We start from the raw sequence: 21,946 nt of genomic DNA, 5'->3' as shown, positions 1-21,946 counted from the left end.
TGTGACTGATTCATGGTGATGTATGGCAGAAATCAACACAGTACTGCAAAACAATTATCCCCCAATTAAAAATAAAGTGAGTTAAAGTTAGGATAACTTGATCAGTAATTCGTGCAAGACATCACGTTTGACTCTGTCATGTGGACGGTTCAAGATTATTATCTAGAAAACGGTAGAGAAAAAGAATGATACTAAGGCAAGGAGGTGAGTTTGGGGAGCCTCAGTGATGGACGATAGCGCGCCGGAGGCAGCAAGAACGCGCCGAACCTCCGCGGATGGCCCTGAGCCAGGGCGCGGTGGTCAGGGCGGGGAATTGAGCTTTGGGGGAGGCGACAACCCGGCGGCAAAGTCCGATGCGGGTCGAGGCGCCAGGTAGGGCGCACTCGTCTCCTTTTGTAAAAGATGCGCCGGGCCCCCGCCCCGGTGAGTTGACCGCCAGCGGGAAGAGGCGGGAGCCCGCGGGGCGAGCGGAGCCGGCCCCTCCCCCGGCGCCTCCGGTAGCTGGGTCAGGACGCCGCAACCGCGGCGCTGGACCTTGGGACTCGGAAGCTCCCGGACTACTGTCCGCCCGCCGCTTCGCTCCCGATCACCCCGCTGGCAGGTCCCAGGTCTCCGACGGCAGAGAGACCAGCGCCGCGAAAACAGGTGCGTGAGCGGGTTGGCAGTGTGCGTCTCTGCGGGCCGGGGTGGGACGCGGGCAAGGACCGAGAGCCGAAGGCCCAGGCGGCACTTCCGGCGGCGGCCACCGCACTTCCGGGTCGTGCAGGCGTCCTGTCGGCCGCCGCATTGCTAGTGGGCATCCTCCCGCTGGCCCGCGGTGCTGGGTATTTTGGGGGCCGCAGAGCGGCTTTACAGCGGCTTCCTCCAGCGCCGCCTTCGACCCCAGAGGTCGCCAGTATTTCCGCGCGTGCCCCCGACTTGGGGTGCGTGGGGAACGGGCAGCGTGTTGCCTCAGCCTGGCGGAGGCAGCAGACCCAGCTGAGTTTCCGCCGGAGACACTTGCCTTCCTCTCGCTTGAGCTCCCTGGGTCTTTCATACCTTCCAGCTTTCGGCAAACGTTTTTTGTTTTGTTTTGGCAAACTCGGATTCTCTACTTGTTTTACAGAGAATGAAGGCTAGATTTTTAGTTCGACAAACATTTGCAAATAAGGCAAACATCAGGGAGCCCGAAATAAAGAATTATTAAGTAGGAGGGGAAAAGTGAAAACCGAATGAAATAAGAGTATTATTAGAATTCACTTAGAAAGTATCGAGTTATCCAGGTCGCTGTGGGGAATCTAATCGCTAATTCAAGGTCTCCGGGAATTCCCTTATGCTCAAAACTCATGGTCACTTGTAACCCGTACTGTGTACTTTTACCTGATTTGCACAAGTTTTCATCCATCTTCCGAGTTTATCAGAGTTCTGTATTTTATGTATTTCCCTGCTACGAATCTGCTGATGAACTAAGTGAATGTATATGCTAAATACTGTTTGAAAGCACTGTAAATAACTTAGTAAAGCATACTTTCCATATCTGAAAATTAATTTTAATTGAAACTAGAACATGAAAATTAAATGTTTTCTGAAGTTAATTTTTTATGACATGTTCTACAAAGGAATTTTAATGTAGAAGTTTCTGTAGAATCAACATTTTGATATTTACTATTTCAACAGAATTCTTAATTCTTATCTCTGCAAATCTTTTAATTATGTATTACATATTAATTTTAGCTACCAATAATTTGTAATAGAATTATATCTTATTGTACATTATTATTAGCACCTTACAAATTGAAACATGTGGCAGAAATAATACTTAGCATCTGATTAATCTGGGCTTCCCTGGTGGCTCAGAGGTTAAAGCGACTGCCTGCAATGGCAGGAGACCTGGGTTGGATCCCTGGGTTGGGAAGATCCCCTGGAGGAGGGCATAGCAAGTTACTGTAGTATTCTTGCCTGGAGAACCCCATGGACAGAGGAACCTGACAGGCTACAGTCCATGGGTTCTCAAAGAGTCCAACACGACTGAGCGACAAAGCACAAGCGCAAACTATATCCTGAATTCAGGTAGGCCAGATTAAGCACACAGGCTTGCTACTGGAACCTTTGGCTTCAGGAGAAGGAATTCTTAAGTCTCTTGGATATAATATTCACCAATATGCAAGATAGTTTCTGGAAAATTATTATTTAAAAAGCATTAGTTCTTTTATATTTAAACCTGTGATGCAGTAATACATCCAAATAGGGTAATCCATGTGTTCAATGCTTGTAGTCTAGTATATTACGGAGGAATCTAAAGAGAGAGATTCCTGGGACTTCCTTGCCAGTCCAGTGGTTAGGACTCTATGGTTTCACTGCAGGGAGCACAGGTTTGATCCCTGGTCAGGAAACTAGGATTCTGTGTGCTGTGCAGCATAGCCAAATAAAATAAAAATAAATAATAAAGTTTCTTTTAGGAAGACTTCTTGGTAATAGAGTCTTAGTCTTTCTCTTCCATGGGGCATCATTGAAACATATTTATTTGACTGTTTAGAGTATAAGAGTAATGCCTTTTTTTTTTTTCAATTAAAACAATTTTTGGCCACACTGTATAATTTGTGGTATCTTAGTTACCCAGCCAGGGACTGAACCCAGACCACTGCAGTGGAAGCACCCAGTCCTAACCCACTGGACCGCCAGGTAATCCCAGTAATGCTTCGCTTCAGTATGTGAGATCATAGGCTATGAGCCATAGGGAGGCATATTTCAGGTATACAACTGAATTCAGAATTTGCATCTTTACCGTACTACTTCCTCCCATTCTCCCCCTCAGTGGTTTATTTTGTTCCCATTTCACTTAGAATAGTGAAGCAATCGAAGAGAACTTTCATAAGGTCCCACCATCACATCTACCCGCCTTCTTGAACCTGCTTACATAATCTGTCTTCTCTTTCATTACTCTAATGAATGGTTTGTGTTTCCATCAGAGGTCGGCCTCTGTACTTGTGCACTGGAGACCATCCATCCTCTTTGCCTTCTCATGTTAATTGCAGCGATTCTCTAATCTCTCTTTTACTGTCATTTATTTAATCTTCCTTTAAAAAAAACTGGATCTTTTCCATTGACAAACAAAAATGTTGTTTCTCCGTCTTTTGGTGCTGTTTTCCAGTATAGTCATGACATTTCTTTTCTTCTAGTTTTCTGGTTGCCCATTTGTTCTTTTCCCTCTTTTCCTGACTTCTTCTGGACTAATTGAAATAGCTTCAGTTTTCCCATTATTATTGCCACTTTTGGCTGATTATTTATATTTTTATGGAAGTTTTTGGGTTTTTTTGGTGTTGTTGTTTTTGTCTTTTGAGTGGTTGCCCTGGGGCTTACAACTGGGATCTTGAACTTACTATAACACTGCTTTATAACCCAGGACCCTTACAACAGCAGATTTTCTTTTTCCCTTATCCTTTGTGCTGTTGTTATCCTACTTTCTTACTTCTACATCTGATAAAAACCTCATGATGTTACTGTCATTTTTTGCTCTAATAAGCAAGTATTTAATGAATCGATCTTAAAATGAGAAAAAAATGACTTTCATATTTTGCTACATGTTGGCCACCACTGATGCTCTTCATCCTTTGCATAGATCCAAATTTCTATGGTTATCACTTTACTTCTGCCTGATGAACCCCATTAGCATTTTTTATCTTGAATGGCTGCTGGTAAAGGATTCTCTCAACTTTTGTTTGTTTAAAATAGTCTTTAAAATATTAAAATAGTTCAATATTTAAAATAAATAGTATTTTAAATGATATTTTAAATAGTATTTTAAATACTTCTTTGTTTAAAATACCCTCATTTTTGAAAAATATTTTACTGGGTATAGAAATGCAAGTTGAACGTTTCTTTCAGCCCTTTCAAGGTGTCACTTCATTGCTTTCTTGCTTGATTAGTTTCTAAGGTGACGTCTCTGAGACACTGTGTGCTGTAATCTTATCTTCTTTCTCTGTAAGTAGTGTCTTTTTTTCCCCCATCACTGGGTGCTTTTAAGATTTCCTACTAGCTTTCAGCATTTTAATAATGTGTGGCCTTGGTTTGATTTTATTTTTCTTGGATTATGTTGATCTTCTTGGATCTTTGGGTTTATAGGCTTTGTCCAGCTTGGAATTTTTTTGGCCATTTTTCCTTTTAAGGTGTTTTTTTTTTTTTTTGGTACCCCTACTTCCTTTTAGCTATATATGTTTTAGACTGCTTGATACTATCCTATAGGCTCTACTTGGTTTTTTTGTTTAGTCCTTTTTTTCAAAATCTGCCTGCTTTAGAGATGATGTCTTAGGCCATTTAGACTGCAATAACAAAATCCTGTAGATTGGGTGGCTTATATACAGCAAAAATTTATTTTTCGTTATTTTATAGTCTAAGAAATCCAAGATCAAGGCACTGGCAGATTCAGTATCTTGTGAGGGCCTGCTTTCTGGTTTAGAGATGACAGCTTCTTGCTGTAACTTTATGTGGCAGAAAGATTTATACTATTGTTTTCCTTTAGTGGCCTTCTGACTTTAAGAACAGTGATAAGCAATAAAACTAGTGAAGAAGGGATAAAGTAAAGAAAGATTATGGTGCATTTTGTCAAGGTAGCTGAGGTTATGTGAAATTAGATGAGCCAGAGCTTAGGTCTTTAATGCAAATGGTGAAAGTTCAGAAGGAGGAAGGAGTCAAAGAAATTAGTTTTTTGTTACTTTAAAAGTAAGTGAACATTTGAAAGAAAATAAAAGCATTAAGGCCTCAGACAGAAGTAGAACTATGACTAAGAAGCAGAAGAATTCCTGGTCAGAAGAAATGAGGTGAAGCCTGCACATACATTAGAGTTTCTGCTTTCCACATTGAATAAAGCAGAAGATGAAGTGGGTACAAGCAAGCCAAAACTTTCTCTATATTATATATCCCAAAGCCCATTTTAAAATGTTGTTGATCCCTCTAAATTGGAGTACGAAATGTGAACTAGATGCTAAGGAAAAGCTTTCTCTTGGGCTTTCCTGAAAGATAAAGTAAAACCCAGACATTAGCACACTAGCTACAGTCCATAGCGTCGCAAAGTTAATTTTATACAAATAAGAGGTTCAGATACAGTTAGGCATAATTTGAATTCAGAAAGTTTTTTTCAGAAATTTATAACGATGCTTTTACCTCTATCATACCCTTTAACAATACATGATAAAGAGTAAATTTCAGATCAGATGTATAGAATACAGATTCTGAATTAAAGGTGATACTTTACATTGGCTGTCAGTAATATCCTTAAAGGTAGTATTTCTATTCACCCACATACATTATAGAGGCAGTTTGGTTTTTTGTTGTCGTTTAGTCACTAAGTCGTGTCCACCTCTGTTGCGACCTGCCAGGCTTCTCTATCCATGGGAGTTTCCAGGCAGGAATACTAGAGTGAGTTGCCATTTCCTTTTCCAGGCGATCTTTCCGACCCAGGGATTGAACCCGTGGTTTCTGCCACATCTCCTGCATTATAAGTGGATTCTTTACTGCTGAGCCATTGGGGAAACTCAGATAGTAATTGCCATATAGAGGCAATTACTCATAATTTATTTTAGTTTGTGATTTATCAAGTGTTATTAAATTTTTGGTGATGATGCAGACTTGATTTTTGTTGGTGGGAAAGAAACTCCAGTATTTTCGTCCTGGGCAAAGACAGAAATAATGTTCATTTACTTTTTTTTTTTTTTAGAAACAAAACCTAAGAAATGCCTCATTCCACAAATAGAGAAATGATACTTGGCATTGTGGTGGGAACTGCCGGAATCAGCTTGCTGCTTTTGTGGTATCACAAGGTTCGTAAACCAAGGACAGCAATGGATTTGCCTAAATTTCTTTCTCTGGGTAATTCACTTGATTTGATGACTTTGCAAGATGAAGTGCCTAGTGGCCAAGGAACAACAGAGATCTTTCAAGGAAGGCAGCTTCAAATACTGGAGAAGTTAAACGAATTACTGACAAATATGGAAGAACTCAAAGAGGAAATCAGAGTTCTTAAAGAAGCCATTCCAAAGCTGGAGGAGTATATACAAGGTGAACTTGGAGGGAAGGTAACTGTTCACAAGATAAGTCCTCAGCACAGAGCTAGAAAAAGAAGGCTTGCCACAGTTCAAAGTTCAGCAACAAGTAATAGTTCAGAGGAAGCAGAAAGTGAGGGAGGGTAAGTTTCTTTAAGATGTTTTCTGTGTTAAATTGATTCTTTATTGCAGTATTGCTATTATTTAGGTATTTTCATTATACATTCCCAGTCATATATGCTGTTACTATTTAATAACAAGGCATTAAAAAGGAGTGATTGTTTTGGCTTATGTTATAATTAAAACCATATTCAGTGGAGGTCAGTATTTTCGTTTAGAGCTCATTGACAAAGAGAATATAAGTAACTTACTAGTGCTGGTGGTGTCACATGAGTATGAGGAAGACAGTGATCGTTTGCCAACACGTGCAACCTGTTTTTAAATGTGGCCAGTCTCTGACCCCTCATGTAATTAAGAACTGTCCAATAAGTGGTCCAATAAAACTTTCTGTGATCATAGAAATGATCTAAATCCGTCTGCCCAGTATGGTAGCCACAAGCCATGCGTAACTCTTAAGCACTTGAAGTGTAGCTTGTGCAGCTGAGGAACTGAAAAGTTTTAATCTCATTTTATTGTAATTAATTTAAAATTAAACAATCACATGGCAGCAGTGGCTACTGAATTGGGCAGTACAGACCTAAAAAGAGTCGAGAATGTACAAGTGACTCAGTTTCATCCTTACATGGGATAATTCATTGGATTCTAAAGTCAAGGCATGAATAATATCCTTTGGGGGAAAAACAAATGATTTATCAAAAAAAGGAATTGTGCCTGACTAGTGTTTCTAAGGAGTAAAATAGGAAAGTAAATAAGGATGCACTAGTGAATGTAACATAGCCTGAAATTCATCAGGGCAAGGATATTTTCATCATCGTATTCCTAACACCTGTTCTTATGCCTACCACCATGTGTATGTGCCAAGTCACTTCAGTCATGTCTGATTCTGTGACCCTATGGACTGCAGCCCATCACGCTCCTCTGTCCATTGGATTCTCCAGGCAAGAATACTGGAATGGATTGCCATTCTCTTCCCCAGGGAATCTTCCCAACCCAGGAATCAAACCCTCCGTCTTCTGTGGCTCCTGTATTACAGGCAGATGCTTTACTGCTGAGCTGCCAGGAAAGCCGAGTAGATGACAATAACTATTACTTAAATTAATAGGTGATCTGCTGAATACAGAATTGGGAGACGGAGGAGGGATCTAGAGAAAGGAAACAAAGAGAAGGGATTTAAAGGTGATTTCATACATGAAGAAATGCAAATGATTAATCAAGTCTTTTGAGGTCAATGCTTGTTGTTGTTCAATCCCCGAGTCACATCCGTCTCTTTGTGACCCCCTGGACTGCAATATGCCAGGCTGTCAATCTTTTACTTGTATTGCTCTATCAAACCATGGGTTTAAAATAATTATTTAGTTTTCTGCTGTCGTCCCGAGTGGTAGCTGCCGAAATGAGCAAGTTCATGAAACCCGGGAATGCGATGCTGGCCCTGGCCAGTCACTACTAAGGACACAAAGTGGTCATCGTGAAGAGCATTGAAGACGGCACCTCAGACACAGCCCACAGCCATGCCCCGGTGGCTGGAACTAATCACTCTCCCTGCAGAGTGACAGCTGCCATGGCCAAGAGGTCAAAGATCAAGTCTTTCGTGAAAGTTTATCATGATAATCACCTCAGGCCCACAACGTACTCTGTGGGTATCCCCTTGGACGAAACTGTTGCCAACAAGAATATCTTCAGAGACCCTGCTGTCAAATGCAAAGCCTGACGAGAAGCCAAGTTCAAGTTCGAGGAGAGATACAAGACCAGCAAGAACAAATAGTTTTTCCAGAAGCTTCAGTCTTGTCTGTCTTGTTCAGTCATTAAACCCCACCCCACCCCAGGCCAAAAAAATGGTGTTATTTGTATCACAGTGTTATATAAAGCTTTAGAAATCTCCCTTTCAAAAGTTAGATTTTATTTCAGTTTAGGTTAAAGTAATACCCCATAATAAAATTCATTGTTTGTCCAATTCATTTGGGCTTTAAGAGACTACATGGGCCATACAACCTTGCTCACTTAATAGAATTATCTAGTTTTCAAACTCATGTATTCTGGAAGAACCATTTGTTCTTGCTGGTCTTACACTGCCCTAAAAATCCTCTGTGCTCTGCCAGTTTATCCCTCTCTCCCCTTAAACCCTTGGCAACCTCTGATCTTTATACTTTCTCTACTGTTTTGCCTTTTCTAGAATGTCATATTGTTGGAATCATACAGTATGTAGTCAGTTTGACATCTTTTACTTAGTAATGTGTATTTAAGTTCCCTCTATACTTTTTCATAGTGCATTAATAGCACACTTCTTTTCAGCACTGAATAATGTTCCATTGTCTGGATATACCACAGTTTATCCATTCGCCTACTGAAGGACATCTTGGTCGGGTCCAAGTTTTAGTAATTATGAAAACTGCTGCAATAACCATTCATGTACAGGTTTTTGAGTAGACATAAATTTTCATTTCATTTGGGGAAACACCAAGGAGCATGTTTGCTGGATTGTATGGTAAGTATATGCTTAGTTATGTAGAAAACCTCCAGCTGTTTTCCAAAGTGGCTCTACCATTTTGAATTCCCATAAGCAATGGACTCCTGCTGCTGTACATCCTCAAGCATTTGGTGTTGTCAGTGTTGGATTTTGACCATTCTAATAGGTATGTAATAGCATCACATTGTTGCTTTAGTTTCTATTTCTCTAATGACATATCATGTGGAACATCGTTTCATATGCTTGTTTACCATTTGTGCATCCTTGGTGAGGTATCTGTTAAGGTTTTTGGCCCATTTTTTAAATGAGATTGTTCATTTTTATATTGTTGAGTTTTAAGAGGTCATTGTATATTTTGGATAACGGTCCCTTTTCAAGTCCCTATTCTTTGCAAGTATTTTGCAAATACTTTCTCTTAGTCTGTAGCTTCTCATTCTCTTGACATTATCTTTCTCAGAGCAGAAGCTTATCAGCTGTTTCTTTCATGGATCATGCCTTTGGTATTGTTATTTAAAAAGTCATTGCCAAATTTATCTAGGTTTTCTCCCATGTTATCTTCTAGGAGCTTCATAGTTTTACATATTATATTTAAGTTTGTGGCCCATTTTGAGTTCATTTTTGTGACAGGTGTAAGGTTGGTGCGGCCTCTGTCTCCAGGCCATTCTCTGGTTTGTGATGAGAAACTCTGAAGAATGAGGCAGTGTTTCCCTTCTGGACTAAAAACAGATTGAACAGATTTGGTTACTGCTTGCTCTAAAAGTGGGGGATTCCCTGAGCTTGGTGTGCCTTCTTTGAAACGCAGCTCACTTGATATTAAGAGTCTCTGGGCTCTCCGCATTGCCCTTGTGGGTCCTGAGGTCAAGGAAAACCAACATAAATAAGCGGGTGATCACACTGCTTAATTTGCTGTGAGTAGCAAAGTCCTCTGTCTCTTATGCAAGAATCATGTGTCTTCTGCCAGCAACCATGAAACAGGAACAGATTAATTCATTTGAATGTTGGATAAAATTAGACTATAAACTGACAATGGTACAGTGAGAATTAGAGAGCTTTGAAACGGATTTATTCAAGGGTTTCCCAAAGAAGGTTGTTAGAAAGGGAACAAAAGCATGATGTAGTATTACAGTATGCAGGATATGGAGAAGCTTGTTGAGGGAGTGTCTTATGTCATAGGTGGAAAAGGAAGAGGACGGTATTCTAATAGTTTTGTTAATCTTGCCTTTAAATGGGTTACAGTATAACAGTAGACCTCCATAATCTGTGCATGTGGCCCGTGTAATTGGATGCCATGCTTAATTGCCAAGATAAATTTAGCTTTGAAGTTAGAATACACATTCCACAGTCACATGAATTGCAGTTTTTCAGAAAGATGAGCCATAGAACAATTTTATTTTAAACTGATGTCATTAGATTCTAGAATCTGCTATCATCATATTCTATGTTATTGCCATGTTAATTCTATATGCAGCTTAAGCATTCAGCATCTAACCTGTTCCACCTACACAGGACATTTTTATGGCTAAGGATGATGGCTTAGAAAGGAAGGGAAAGATTTGCTTTGTATTAAATTCAATATGGGGAAATGCTTAAGGTAAGCCTTTAAAAAGAAAACAAAACACGTCTCCGTATGTTTCATGTGCTAAAAAACATTGAAATGTTCATAAACCAAGCTTTAAGGCTTCCTTTAGTTTCCCACAGTAACTGAATATCTGGATATTTATCTGAACTATTCTCTCCAGAGAGCTTCTGCTTTATCCATGATTAATATTTTAAAATAGCATTAGCCAGTGGGTTATACGTTTATTGTACTTATCAACGCCTTCAAATCTGTTAGTTCACTAGTCTGAAACAGATATCATGACTTAATTATTTTAAAAACAGGAAGTTCCCCCTTTACCTACAGGGAACCCGTTTGTTTTGGTGCCCTCTATTCTATTTTCCCCTGACCTTTCTTTCTGCCTACCACCCTGAGTCTTTCAATTTATCTCCCCAAGGTTTAGTAGAGTGGGCAGGTACTGTGTAGGTAGTTAGAAATAACCTTTTAGACTTAGGCATTCTTTGGGGGTACATCTGGGTAACCATCACCTTCACCTGTCTTAATTTCTTATTCCCTGTTTCCATATTGATAAGGTAGCTATTATTCTTCAGGACGCTTGGCAGGTTTCCACCTGTGCTCCCTGTTCTTTTTTCCTCATTTGACACTTTTCTCACTCCAGTTGCTGCAAAGAGGAGCAGAACTGCCAACCAAAATGTCCTGCAGATCAACTTACTTCAGACCTCCTGCATCGTGGAGCCTCTTCTGTTATTCAGCCAACAAAATTTCTCGATTTTAAAGCAGCTCATCCTTCTCCGATGCTTAAAGGCAGTTCACGTAATGGAAGTAAAATTTCCTCATCTTCATCAAGCATGTCTTTTTACTCATCTTTCCTTGAAAGAAGACATTCTTTATTTCCTAAATTTCAGAAAAGCAGTATGTCCCTTCATCGTGTACAAAGTAGAGCTAACTTTGATTCTGAAGAAAAAACAAGCTTCAGTGATTTAAAGTCGGCCTCAGAACATTTTCACTTTAGATCCAGAAGTGTTTTCTCTGCCCCGAAATTAAGTATAATTTCCTGTTATGAGACTGCTAGTACTTTTGATGCAAGTTGTTCATGCATATTTAATCCAAATGAAGTTGAAATCATTTCCAAAAACTCGAATATTACTGGTGCTGAAAAATACATACACTCTTATTCTCCTGAATATAACACTACATATTTTATGAGTTCTAAATCAAAAAGGAATTCCTCTGCCTATCCGGACACTGTTGCTACCTTGTGTCAAAGCACAGCAACCATGCTTACTCCTCCAAGTTTTATTTCCTGGTCCTCTGAACAACATGGAATTGACAATGATAATCAAGAAGGAGACCAGTTAAGAAGCAATTCTGTTTATCCCTCTTCTCAAAGTCACAGTAGAAACACTTCTCCAGCTATGGTTTAACAGCATCCCTCTCAAAGTGTAACTTTCCCTATTCTCCATAATGTTGAATTTACTTCATTTTGTAAAAATGCTAGTGGCTTTGCCTTACCTCAAAATGGTTACCTCAGATCCCTTTGAAGACAAAAACAATGCTCTCTCATTTAAAGATGAAGACAAATCTTCACTTAATGAAATTCCTAAAATAAGGTCAACCTTAGACTTTACCCTCTCTTGGAAGGGCAGCTCAAACAAGAAGCTCTCCCTGCAGGCATAGTATATAGGCTATAGAAATCACTGCTCAGGTTTCAAGAAGTCTCCGTTGCTGAGCTTGATTGCACTTTCTGAAAAAGATTTCTACATTACAGTCTAAATTTAATGTTAATTTCTGTATTTTTTAAAGATAGTTTATTAACATTGGAATATGGAAGTCAACGATTATTCATCTGTTTCTGGCTTTTAACAGATTTACTGCTTACCGATTGCCTAGTCCCAAATTTCTGAGTTGCTGTTGCAATGCTTTTGTGGTCTGAAAATAACATCAAATTTTGATAAATAGGTCTTCTAAATGTGTTACATTCTTAGAGAGTTTAACATCTGCTTTTACTCTAGTCATTAAAATAGTATTCCTATATAATCTATAGATCTATATTAGTTTACTAATTCCTATTTATATCAGCCTTGCTAGCCCTATTTCTCATGCCAGACATCCCACTGATAGACAATGTTTTTATACTACACAAGGATCAAATCATAAATAAAAACATACTGTCAGAAATAGAATATATTGAAACCAGATATAGTAATTAAATAGTTTTAATACACATTTGTGTATGTATATGGGAATTCAGAAAACTCTGAAATCAGAGATTTTTATGACTTTTTTAAAGTGGAAATTTTTAGATTTTTTCCAAAATTTTTATTTAAAAAAAAATTTTAATAAAATTTTTATTTTAAAACATGTCTCCAAAATTTTAATTTTGAAGTGAATATTTAGTTTTTTCCATTCTATTAATAAAGTTTATAAATATGTTTATCAGAATAACATGGAAAGTCATATAAGAAGTAAAAATATTTAGAAAATAATTGGTTTCTGTAGAGGGAACAAATCTGAATTATTTTCAATTATTTGTCATAATAAAATGCCCCCTAAGTTAATATCATTTGTACTAAGATAATTCTACTCTCATGTTTTTTTTCCTTTTAGTGTGTCATACTTCCTTTTCTATTTTACTTTTTTTGTTGTGTGAAATACACACACAAAAGTTCATTATTATAGCCACTTTTAAGGTTGGTGGCATTAAGTACCTTCATACTGTTGTGCAACCATCACTATCTGTCATGAGTCGGACATAGCCGATTGACTTCACTTTCACTTTTCACTTTCATGCATTGGAGAAGGAAATGGCACCCCACTCCAGTGTTCTTGCCTGGAGAATCCCAGGGACGGGGGAGCCTGGTGGGCTGCCGTCTATGGGGTCGCACAGAGTCGGACACGACTGAAGCGACGTAGCAGTAGCAGCAGTAGCATACCCAATAAGTAATAGCTCCCCAGTCCTCTCTTCCCCTAGCTTCTTGACAGCTGCTATTCTACTTGCTGTCTCTGTAAATTTGATTCCTCTAGGTACCTCCTATAAGTGGAGTTATACAGTATTTGTCTTTTTGTGATCGGCTTGTTTCACTTGGCATAGTGTTCCCAAGTTTCATCCATACTGTAGCATGTGTCAGCATTTCCCTTTTTAAGGCGGAATAGTATTCCATTGTATATATATACCACATTTTTCTCATTCACTCTCTGTTGATGTTTACTTTGGTTGCTTCTACCTTTTGAATAATGAATAATGCTGCTGTGAACATAGGTATATAAATTATCTCCTCTAGGCCCTACTTTCAGTTCTTTTGCTTTACACCTAGAAATGGAATTACTAGATCATATGATAAATCTATTTTAATTTTCTAAAGAACTGTCATATTTTTTCCATAGTAACTGCACCATTTTATATTCCTCTAAGAACACAAAAGGACTCAAGTTTCTTCACATCCCTGTCAATACTTGTTATTTTGGTTTTTTGATAATAGCTATCCTAATGAGGGTGAGGTGTATCTCTTTATGGTTTTGATTTGCATTTTCTCCCATTGTGTGGATTGCCTTTCACTATTGATTGTGTCCTTTGACACATTTTGAAGTTGTTTATCTATTTTTTATTTTGTTTGTGCTTTTGATGTCATATCCAAGAAGTCATTGCCAAATACAATGCCATGAAGCTTTTCCTCTGTTTTCTCTAAAGAGTTTTATATTTTTATGTTGCTATTTCTCGCTTCAATTATGCCAGTGTTTGCTTCATATATTTAGAAGCTCTAATGTTTATTATATATATGTTTACTATTGTTATATATGCTTGTTAAATTGAATCTTTTATAATTATAAAATGTTCTTCTTTATCTCATAAGTTTTAGACTTAGTTGATTTTATCTGATATTAATATAGCCACCCCTGTTCTCTTTTAGATATTATTTTACATTGAATATCTTTTTTCATCCTTTTACTTTCTACCTATGTGTGCTCAGTTCTAAAGTGAGTCTTTTATAGACTCCATACAGTTGATCCTGATATTTCATCCATACTACCAGCCTGAGTCTTTTGATTGGAGAATTTAATCCATTTACATTTAAATCCAATTACTAGTAGTTGCCTTTTTGTTATTTCTTTTCCATGTATCTTATACCCTGTTGTCCTTCATTCCCCCCTTTACTCTGTTCCTTTGTGTTGACTTAATTTTTTTATAGTGATACATTTTTTTATTCCTTTCTCATTTACTTTTGTGTATATTCTATAGATATTTTTGTGTGTTTAGCGTGGGCATTATGAATAACATCCTAAAGTAATAGCAATCTATTTTAAACTGATACCAACTTAACTTCAACTGTATATAAAAGCTTTCTCCTTTACAACTTTACTCCCCTATTTATGTTATTGATATCACATATTACATCTATATAGTTGTATAGCTGTTAGCTAGATTTATTATTATTTTTATACTCCTTTTTTTACATTAATACTTTTCTCTTTTAGATACTGTAAGAGAATAAAAATGGAATTATGAGCCAGAATTACAATAATGCTAATTTTGATATTTAACCACATTTTTATTTACTGTTACCAGAAAACTGTATTTTCATATGACTTCAAATTAGTACTGCCTAATAGCCTTTGTTTTAACTTGAAGAACTCCCTTTACCATTTCTTGTAAGGCAGCTCTAGAGGTAATGAGCACCCTCATTTTTTTGTTTCTTTGGGAATGCCTTAATTTCTCTATCATGTTTTCAAGAACAGTTTTCCTTTAAGGATATATACTTCTTGGCTGATAGTTTTTTTCTTTCAGCCCTTTAAATATATCATCCTGTTGTCTTTAGGTTTGCAAGGTTTCTTCTGAGAAGCCTGGTGGTGATTTTATTGAGGATCACTTTGGAAATGGCAACGCACTCCAGTACTCTTGCCTGGAAAATCCCATGGGAAGAGCCTGGTAGGCTACAGTCCATGGGGTCGCAAAGAGTCAGACACGACTGAGCGACTTTACTTCTTTACTTCACTTCTTTTGTAATGATTTGCTTTTCTTTTGCTGATTTCAAGATTTTTATGATTTGTCATAATGTCCCTCAGTTTGAGTATGTGTCTTGGTGTGAATCTCTTTGCGTTCATCCTATTTGGAGTTAATCGAACTTCTTGTATTTATATATCCGTGTCTTTCCTCAAATTTGGGGAGTTTTTGGCCGTTAGTCTTCAAAATAAGCTCTCTGCATCTTTCTTTCTTCTCCTTCTGTGACTCTTATAATATATATATTGGCCTGATTTATGATGTTCCATAAAGTCTCCTAGGCTCTATCTCTTCATTCTTTTTTGACTCTTCAGACTCAATAGTTTTAAGTGTTTTGTCTTCAGATTTCCTGCTTCTTTCTTCTGCTTGTTCAAGTATTTTCTTGATCCTTTCTAGTGGAGAATCCCAGGGACGGGGGAGCCTGGTGGGCTGCCGTCTATGGGGTCGCACAGAGTCGGACACAACTGAAGTGACTTAGCAGCAGCAGCAGCAGCAGTGGATTTCTCCACTTACTGCTTTTTATGTTCCAGAATTTCTGTTGGTCCTCTTTTTAATAATTTCTAGCTCTTTGTTTTCTCTTTTTGTTCATTTATTTTCCCAATTTCCTTTTGTTCTTTCTCCATTTTTTTCCTTTAACTCTTTGAACATATTTAAGGCTGTTGTTTTAAAAATTGTTGTCTCAATAAGCACAAAGGCTGTATTTCTTTAGAGTCAGGTTCTGGAAATTTATTTTGTTCATTTGAAGGGCAGTCTTTCCCTGAACTTTGTATTCTTTGTGATCTTTTGTTGAAAATTGTACATTTTGAAAAAATAGCCATCTATTCTAGATTTGCAGATTGGCTGTATACAGGGAAGACGCACTAATTAGCCCAATACAAAGGCTTATGGGCTTTTCAGGTCTTTCCTAGGCATTAGTTTTCTGTGGGCCTGGGTATGTGCTTTCCCCCAAATACATAACCATTTTAAAATATCTTTTCAATAAGAATCTCATTCTGTTCTTCTTGGCACCTTAGGTGTCTTATAATATTCCTCTCCCCATAATCTCTTGTGCCCAGGCATCCATTAGTCTATGGTTCCTCTGTAGCTCTCACATGTCACAGTAATTGCCACAGCTTTCGCTGGCCTCTAATATGATGCCCATATTATGCCTTCATTTCTGCCTGAACTCTAAGGAAAGCTAAACAGAAACTAGTTTTCTAGGAAGCCCCTCAACATGCTAGAACATTGCAAACCAGATGCACTCACTTCCTTCTGTCCTAAGGGAGGAGCTGAGAGTTGCATGACTCTTTCCCAGCCATGCTGTGCCATACCAGGGAAGGGTGAAGCAAGAGCGAGTGAAAACACTGTGAAGTGTTCTGCCGTTTGAATATGGGTTTTTCTTGATTGCTGCAAATCCTTGAGTACTTTTTAGATCTCCCACAAAGCTGTTTCAATCTGTCTGTCGTTGTTTAGTGTTTCCATGGAGGAATGAAGGCCTAGAGGTTCCTTGCTGACATCTGTCTCTAATGTAGGAGAAGTTAGATGTGTGTGGGTAAGGTTAGGCAAAAGGAACTAAATCAGAATGCCTGATATGGAGAGAGGCCACAGTACTGAAGGCAGACATGTTTTTGCATATTCTGATGCAACTCACTACTGATATATTTCTATAAATACACTATTTTCACAGCAAATAATGTCATTTTCTCTTTAAATAATAAAGCTATGCCTGCAAATATGCTACTGTTCTGTTAAAGCAAGGAATCAATTGTGCAACAATAAAGAGATACATAAAATGGCACAATTCTTAGTCAAATTTGGAGCAGAAAATAAGCCAGAAAAGTCCTATTAGAAGATGAGTGTTTGTAAGTGAATTTGACATTTGAGGGCAGACTTTTCCAGGCCTGCTGAAAGAGTGTTGGAAGGCTGTTAGATATTAGATAACCTATGAAATGCTGTTGTTGTTGTTGTTGTTTTGCCCCCAGTAGAAATCTAAGCTCTAACACAAAGTCAGTATGTATGTTGTATATTTTCCCAGGCATATTTATTTCCCAGGCCCTATTTTTAAAGTTTGCTTTTAAAACTTTCTTATAATTTTTAATAATGCCCAATTATAAGTAGAAGATTCCTTTTCACAATTTTTTTTACACTTGGGTGTTTTTTTAATGTGGAGAAGAGACCAGGCTAGTTGTTCTCTTTCTTAGTTTTCCTGGCCAGTTTGTCTATTGTCATGCCAATACCGCACTGATTTATCATTGCTTTATTCTCTATATTATAGTCCTGATATCTATTCTTTAAAACTGTCTTGGCTCTTCTTATTTTTTTCTCTTAAATTTTTTTTTGAGGTACAGTTAATTTACAATTTTGTGGTTGTTTCAAGTGTACAGTAAAATGATTTTTTGCTGTAGAGTTTTCTCTGGATATATGCTCAAGAGTGGGATTGCAGGATCATATGGTAACTCAATTTTTTATTTTTTAAGGACTTTCCATACTGTTCTCCATAGTGGTTGTACAAATTTACATTCCCACCAACAGTGTAGGAGGATTTATTTTTCTCCATACCATCTCCAGCACTTATTACTTATAGACTCTTTAATGATAGCTATTCTGACTGGTGTGAAGTGATATCCCATTGTAGTTTTGGTTTGCATTTCTCTAATAATTAGTGATATTGAGCATTTTTTCATGTGTCTGTTGGTCATCTCTATATCTTTTTTGGAGAAATGTCTACTTGTCTTCTGCCCATTTATTATTATTTTTTTATGTTAAGCTGTATGAGCTATTTATATATTTTGGAAATTAATCCCTTGTCAGTAGCACTGTTTGCAAACATTTTCTCACAGTATCAGTTGTCTTTTCATTTTTCTTTATGGTTTCCTTTGATGTGCAAATGCTTTTAAGTTTAATTAGGTTCCATTTGTTTGTTTTTGCTTTTATTTCCATTACTTTAGGAGATACATCCCCCCAAAAAATATTGCTGCAATTTATGTCAAAGAGTGTTCTGCCTATGTTTTCTTTTAGGAGTTTTATAGTATCTGGTTTTACATTTAGGTCTTACATCTGGTCTTCTTTAATCCATTCTGAGTTAATTTTTGTATATGGTGTTAGAGAATATTATAACTTCTTTCTTTTACATGTAACTGTCCAGTTTTCCTAGCACTACTTATTAAAGAGACTGGTTATTGTCCATTTTATATTATTGCCTCCATTGTAAATTAATTGCCCATAAGTGCGTGGCTTATTTCTGGGCTTTCTGTTCCGTTCCATTGATTTATATGTCTATTTTTGTGCCAGTAACACACTGTTTTGATTACTATAGCTTTGTAGTGTACTCTGAAGTCAGGACGCCTGATCCCTCTAGCTTCATTCTTCTTTCTCAAGATTGGTTGAGGTATTGGGAGTTTTTTCTGTTTATATGCAAATTTTATAATTTTAAGTTCTAGTTCTGTAAAAAATGTCATTGGTAATTTGATTGGGATTGCATTGAATCTGTCTTATTTCCTTGAGTAGTGGTTTGGTTCTTTTTACACTTGTGCTTCCATATTAAGTTTAGAGTCAGGTAAGTTCCATAGGAAAATTCCATTGTGGTTTTGACTGGAATTATGTTAAAACTATTAATTTGGTACCATAGGAAACTGGTTTAAAGTTAAGTTTTTCTGTCAGTGGATATGACATCTTTTCCTATCTATTTAAACATGTTTTAATGTTCTCTGATGATATTTTATAATTTTCTATAGAAAAATCTTACAAACTTCTTGTGGAATTTTTTCCTGGATACTGTGTATTTTTCCTGTATATAGTCCTATAGTAAAAGGCTATATTTTATAAAATTACATTTTGTAACTTGTTCTACAGATATAGGAACCTGTGTGCTAGTCACTCAGTCATGTCTGATACTTTGCTATCCCATAGACTGTAGCCTGCCAGGCTCCTCTGTCCATGGGGATAATTGATCATATATGTTAGTTTTATTTACTCATCTGTAAATTCTGTTAGATTTTCTTTCAGTTTAAATACTGAATACTGTCTGTCTGTTTGAGCTGCTACAAGTACCATAGAATGGGTAGCTTATAAACAACATAAATTTCTTTTTCACAGTTCTGGAGGCTGGGAAGCTCATGATCAAGGTTACAGCAGATTCAGTATCTGGTGACAACCTACTTTCTGGTTCACAGACAACTTCTTGAGGTGTTCTTGCTGGGTGAAGGGAGCTAGATTTTCTTTTTATTGAATAATCTTCAAATAATACCAGTTCTGTTTCTTATTTCCCAATTCTTATCTATTTTTTGTCTTTCTTTTAATATTGTGCTAACAGAACCTGCAGTGCTCTGTTAAATAGAAGCAACAATATTGGATATCCTTCTCTATTTCTGATTTTAAAGAGAATGCTTATAAAGTTTCATCATTATATGTGAACTGTATCATGGTTTGGGGTTTATATTCTATTATAAGAAGTTCTGTTCCTTGTTTATAGGTTTGGTATTTCTTTTGTCTTGAAATGGTATTGAATTCATTGAAAAAAAAATTTTGGTGACCACTATAAAGATCATATAGTTTTCCTCATTTTATCTCTTACACTAGAGAAATTTTCCAATGTTAACTGTGCTTGTAATTCATGAGATAAACTCAATTTGGTTATAATGCATTCTCTCATGTGTGTTGAAATTTTTTGGCTGATATTCTGGAGGATTTTTGTGTCAAAATTTATATGAGAAATTGGCCTATAATTTTTATTACTTATTTTACTATACTTATTTGGTTTTGGCATTAGTTTTACTAGCTTCATAAAATGATGTAAGTAATGTTTCCTCTTTTTTAATTCCTTAGAATTTGAATAAATGGAACTCTCTATATAGCTATTCTGTGTTTTCCCTCTCTCTATTAGAGTGGACATACAAGTTCTAGATATAATTGATTTAATGGCTATAGAATATTCAGTTTTTTCTTATGAAAAATAGCATCTCTATTGAGATATTATTTGTATAACATAAAATTCACCCTTCTAAAGTGTACTGTTTGGTGGGTTTTAGTTTAAGTAATAGTGTCTGATATTAAACTAGTTTCTTTCTTTTGGTTATTATTTTCTTACTGTATCTCAGGTGCATAGAATTGTACTAAAAACTGTCTTTAGTTTATGCAAACTCTGATTAATGGTCCATGCATGTGCCACTTTTACTCATTTACTTAGTTTGCTATTATAAACAATATAATAAGCATCTGTGAAACCACCTGCTAAAGCAAGACTAATCTGACATGCCATATCTGTCTTGTAGCATGCTTTTCATTTGCATATGAGGTTGTTTCTTGACTCTGTTCTGTTTTCAGTTACTCATCCATCCTTTTACCAGTTGCAGTCTGTCTTTAATTATTGTAGCTGCAAGATAGGTCTAATATCTGGTGAGGTAAGTCTTCTCTCCCTGTTCTCTTTCTTAACAGTGCTTTGACTATTCTAGGCTGTTTACCTTTTCATGTAACTTTTAGAATCATTTCATTAAATTGTATGAAATTTCTTAGGTTTATAAAATTGGAGTTACATTGAATCTGTAATCTAGAGAGAATTCATTCATTTATAATATCAGTTGTTTGTAGCCATGAACATGATATATTTTTTCATGAATTTAGGTTCTTTTATGAGCAGTTTTTAATATATCTTTTATATCTTCTCCATATAATTTCTACATGTTTTATTAAGTTTATTCCTGGGTGTCTGGCATTCTCTGAGATCATCATAAGTGAAATACTTTATTTAATTTTGTTTTTTAGGCTTTTGCTGCTAATATATTAGAAATGAAACTGACTCATATTTTAGTATTATATGCAGCCAACTTGCTAAACTCTGTTAGTCCCGCAATTTGTAGGTTCTAATGTATACTATGTAGGTAACCATAGCATCTGCCATAATATGAAGATTATGTTTGAATAAGGGTGTCAGACAGGTGTGGAGGTAAGTTAACATAGATACTCAGTGGAGAACATACCAGGCAGAAAGACCAGCAAACACGAAGATATTAAAGCAGGAAGGAAGCCAGTATTCCTGGAGTGCTGATCAAGCAGGAGAGTGATAGGAGATGAGGTCAGAGGTACTGGACTCAATTATAAAGGATCCTATAGATAACTCTAAGGACTTAACATTCTTACTATGCTTTTGTCACCCATTGGAGGGTTTTGAGCAAAGGGTTACATGATCTGATTCAGCTTTTTAGAGGACCATGGTGGCTCCTCTGTTGAGAATAAACTATAATGGTCAAGGACTAAAGCAGGGAGACATGACAGGATTGCATTAATACAGGTAACCTGGTGGTGGTCTAGACCAGGGGAGTAGTGGGTAAAGGCAGCTGGATCCTGGATATATTTTGAAGATAGAAACAACAGAGATTTCTGAACGTTGCTTAGGTTAGACAAAGCAGTCAAGGATGATTCTAAATTTTTGGTTTGAGCAATTAGAAGAATGAAGTTGCCATTAATAATGTTGTTACAGAAGTTGAGTATCATTTATATAGTGTTTTCTTTATAAGGACTTTGAAGAAAATTTATTTGAGTCAGTATTGAAAATAGGTGTACTTCTCTCGAGAACTTGCTTCCTTTCTCTTTGTTAGTATCTGCTGGAGACTGTGACTGCTTCAGCTATTTCAAGATGTGAAATCACATTTGTGTGCCTTTTAGCAAGGGTATAGGTATCTAAAGTATATGTACTTTTTTATTGGCCTTATTCACATTTGACTTTGTTTTTATCTTTTCTCACTGCTTCTAACTCATTCTCTTCTGTGTTATATATCCTTATATACTTCCTTAAGATCTTTTTTAGAACAAGGTAA

General features: G+C 36.8%; 1 protein-coding gene and 1 pseudogene across 1 annotated transcript in view; both read left to right on the top strand.

The window, feature by feature from the left end:
• Window positions 1-359: 359 nt before the first annotated feature.
• The window catches only part of RMDN2 (regulator of microtubule dynamics 2), a 64,533-nt gene continuing 42,946 nt past the window's right edge, over window positions 360-21,946 (top strand). The window contains exons 1-2 of the mRNA XM_068975529.1: window positions 360-645; window positions 5,693-6,160. Of these exons, the coding sequence (XP_068831630.1) occupies window positions 5,709-6,160 (452 nt within the window). The 5' untranslated portion in view covers window positions 360-645; window positions 5,693-5,708. The remainder of the gene's footprint in view (window positions 646-5,692; window positions 6,161-21,946) is intronic.
• LOC138090816 (large ribosomal subunit protein eL27-like) lies at window positions 7,528-8,482 on the top strand (annotated as a pseudogene).

This window comes from Capricornis sumatraensis, chromosome 1 (genome assembly GCF_032405125.1).
Source record: "Capricornis sumatraensis isolate serow.1 chromosome 1, serow.2, whole genome shotgun sequence".
In the NCBI taxonomy this organism is placed as follows: Eukaryota; Metazoa; Chordata; class Mammalia; order Artiodactyla; family Bovidae; genus Capricornis; species Capricornis sumatraensis.
The sequence above is the reverse complement of the archived record's forward strand: the minus strand, read 5'-3'. Positions and strand labels throughout refer to the sequence as shown.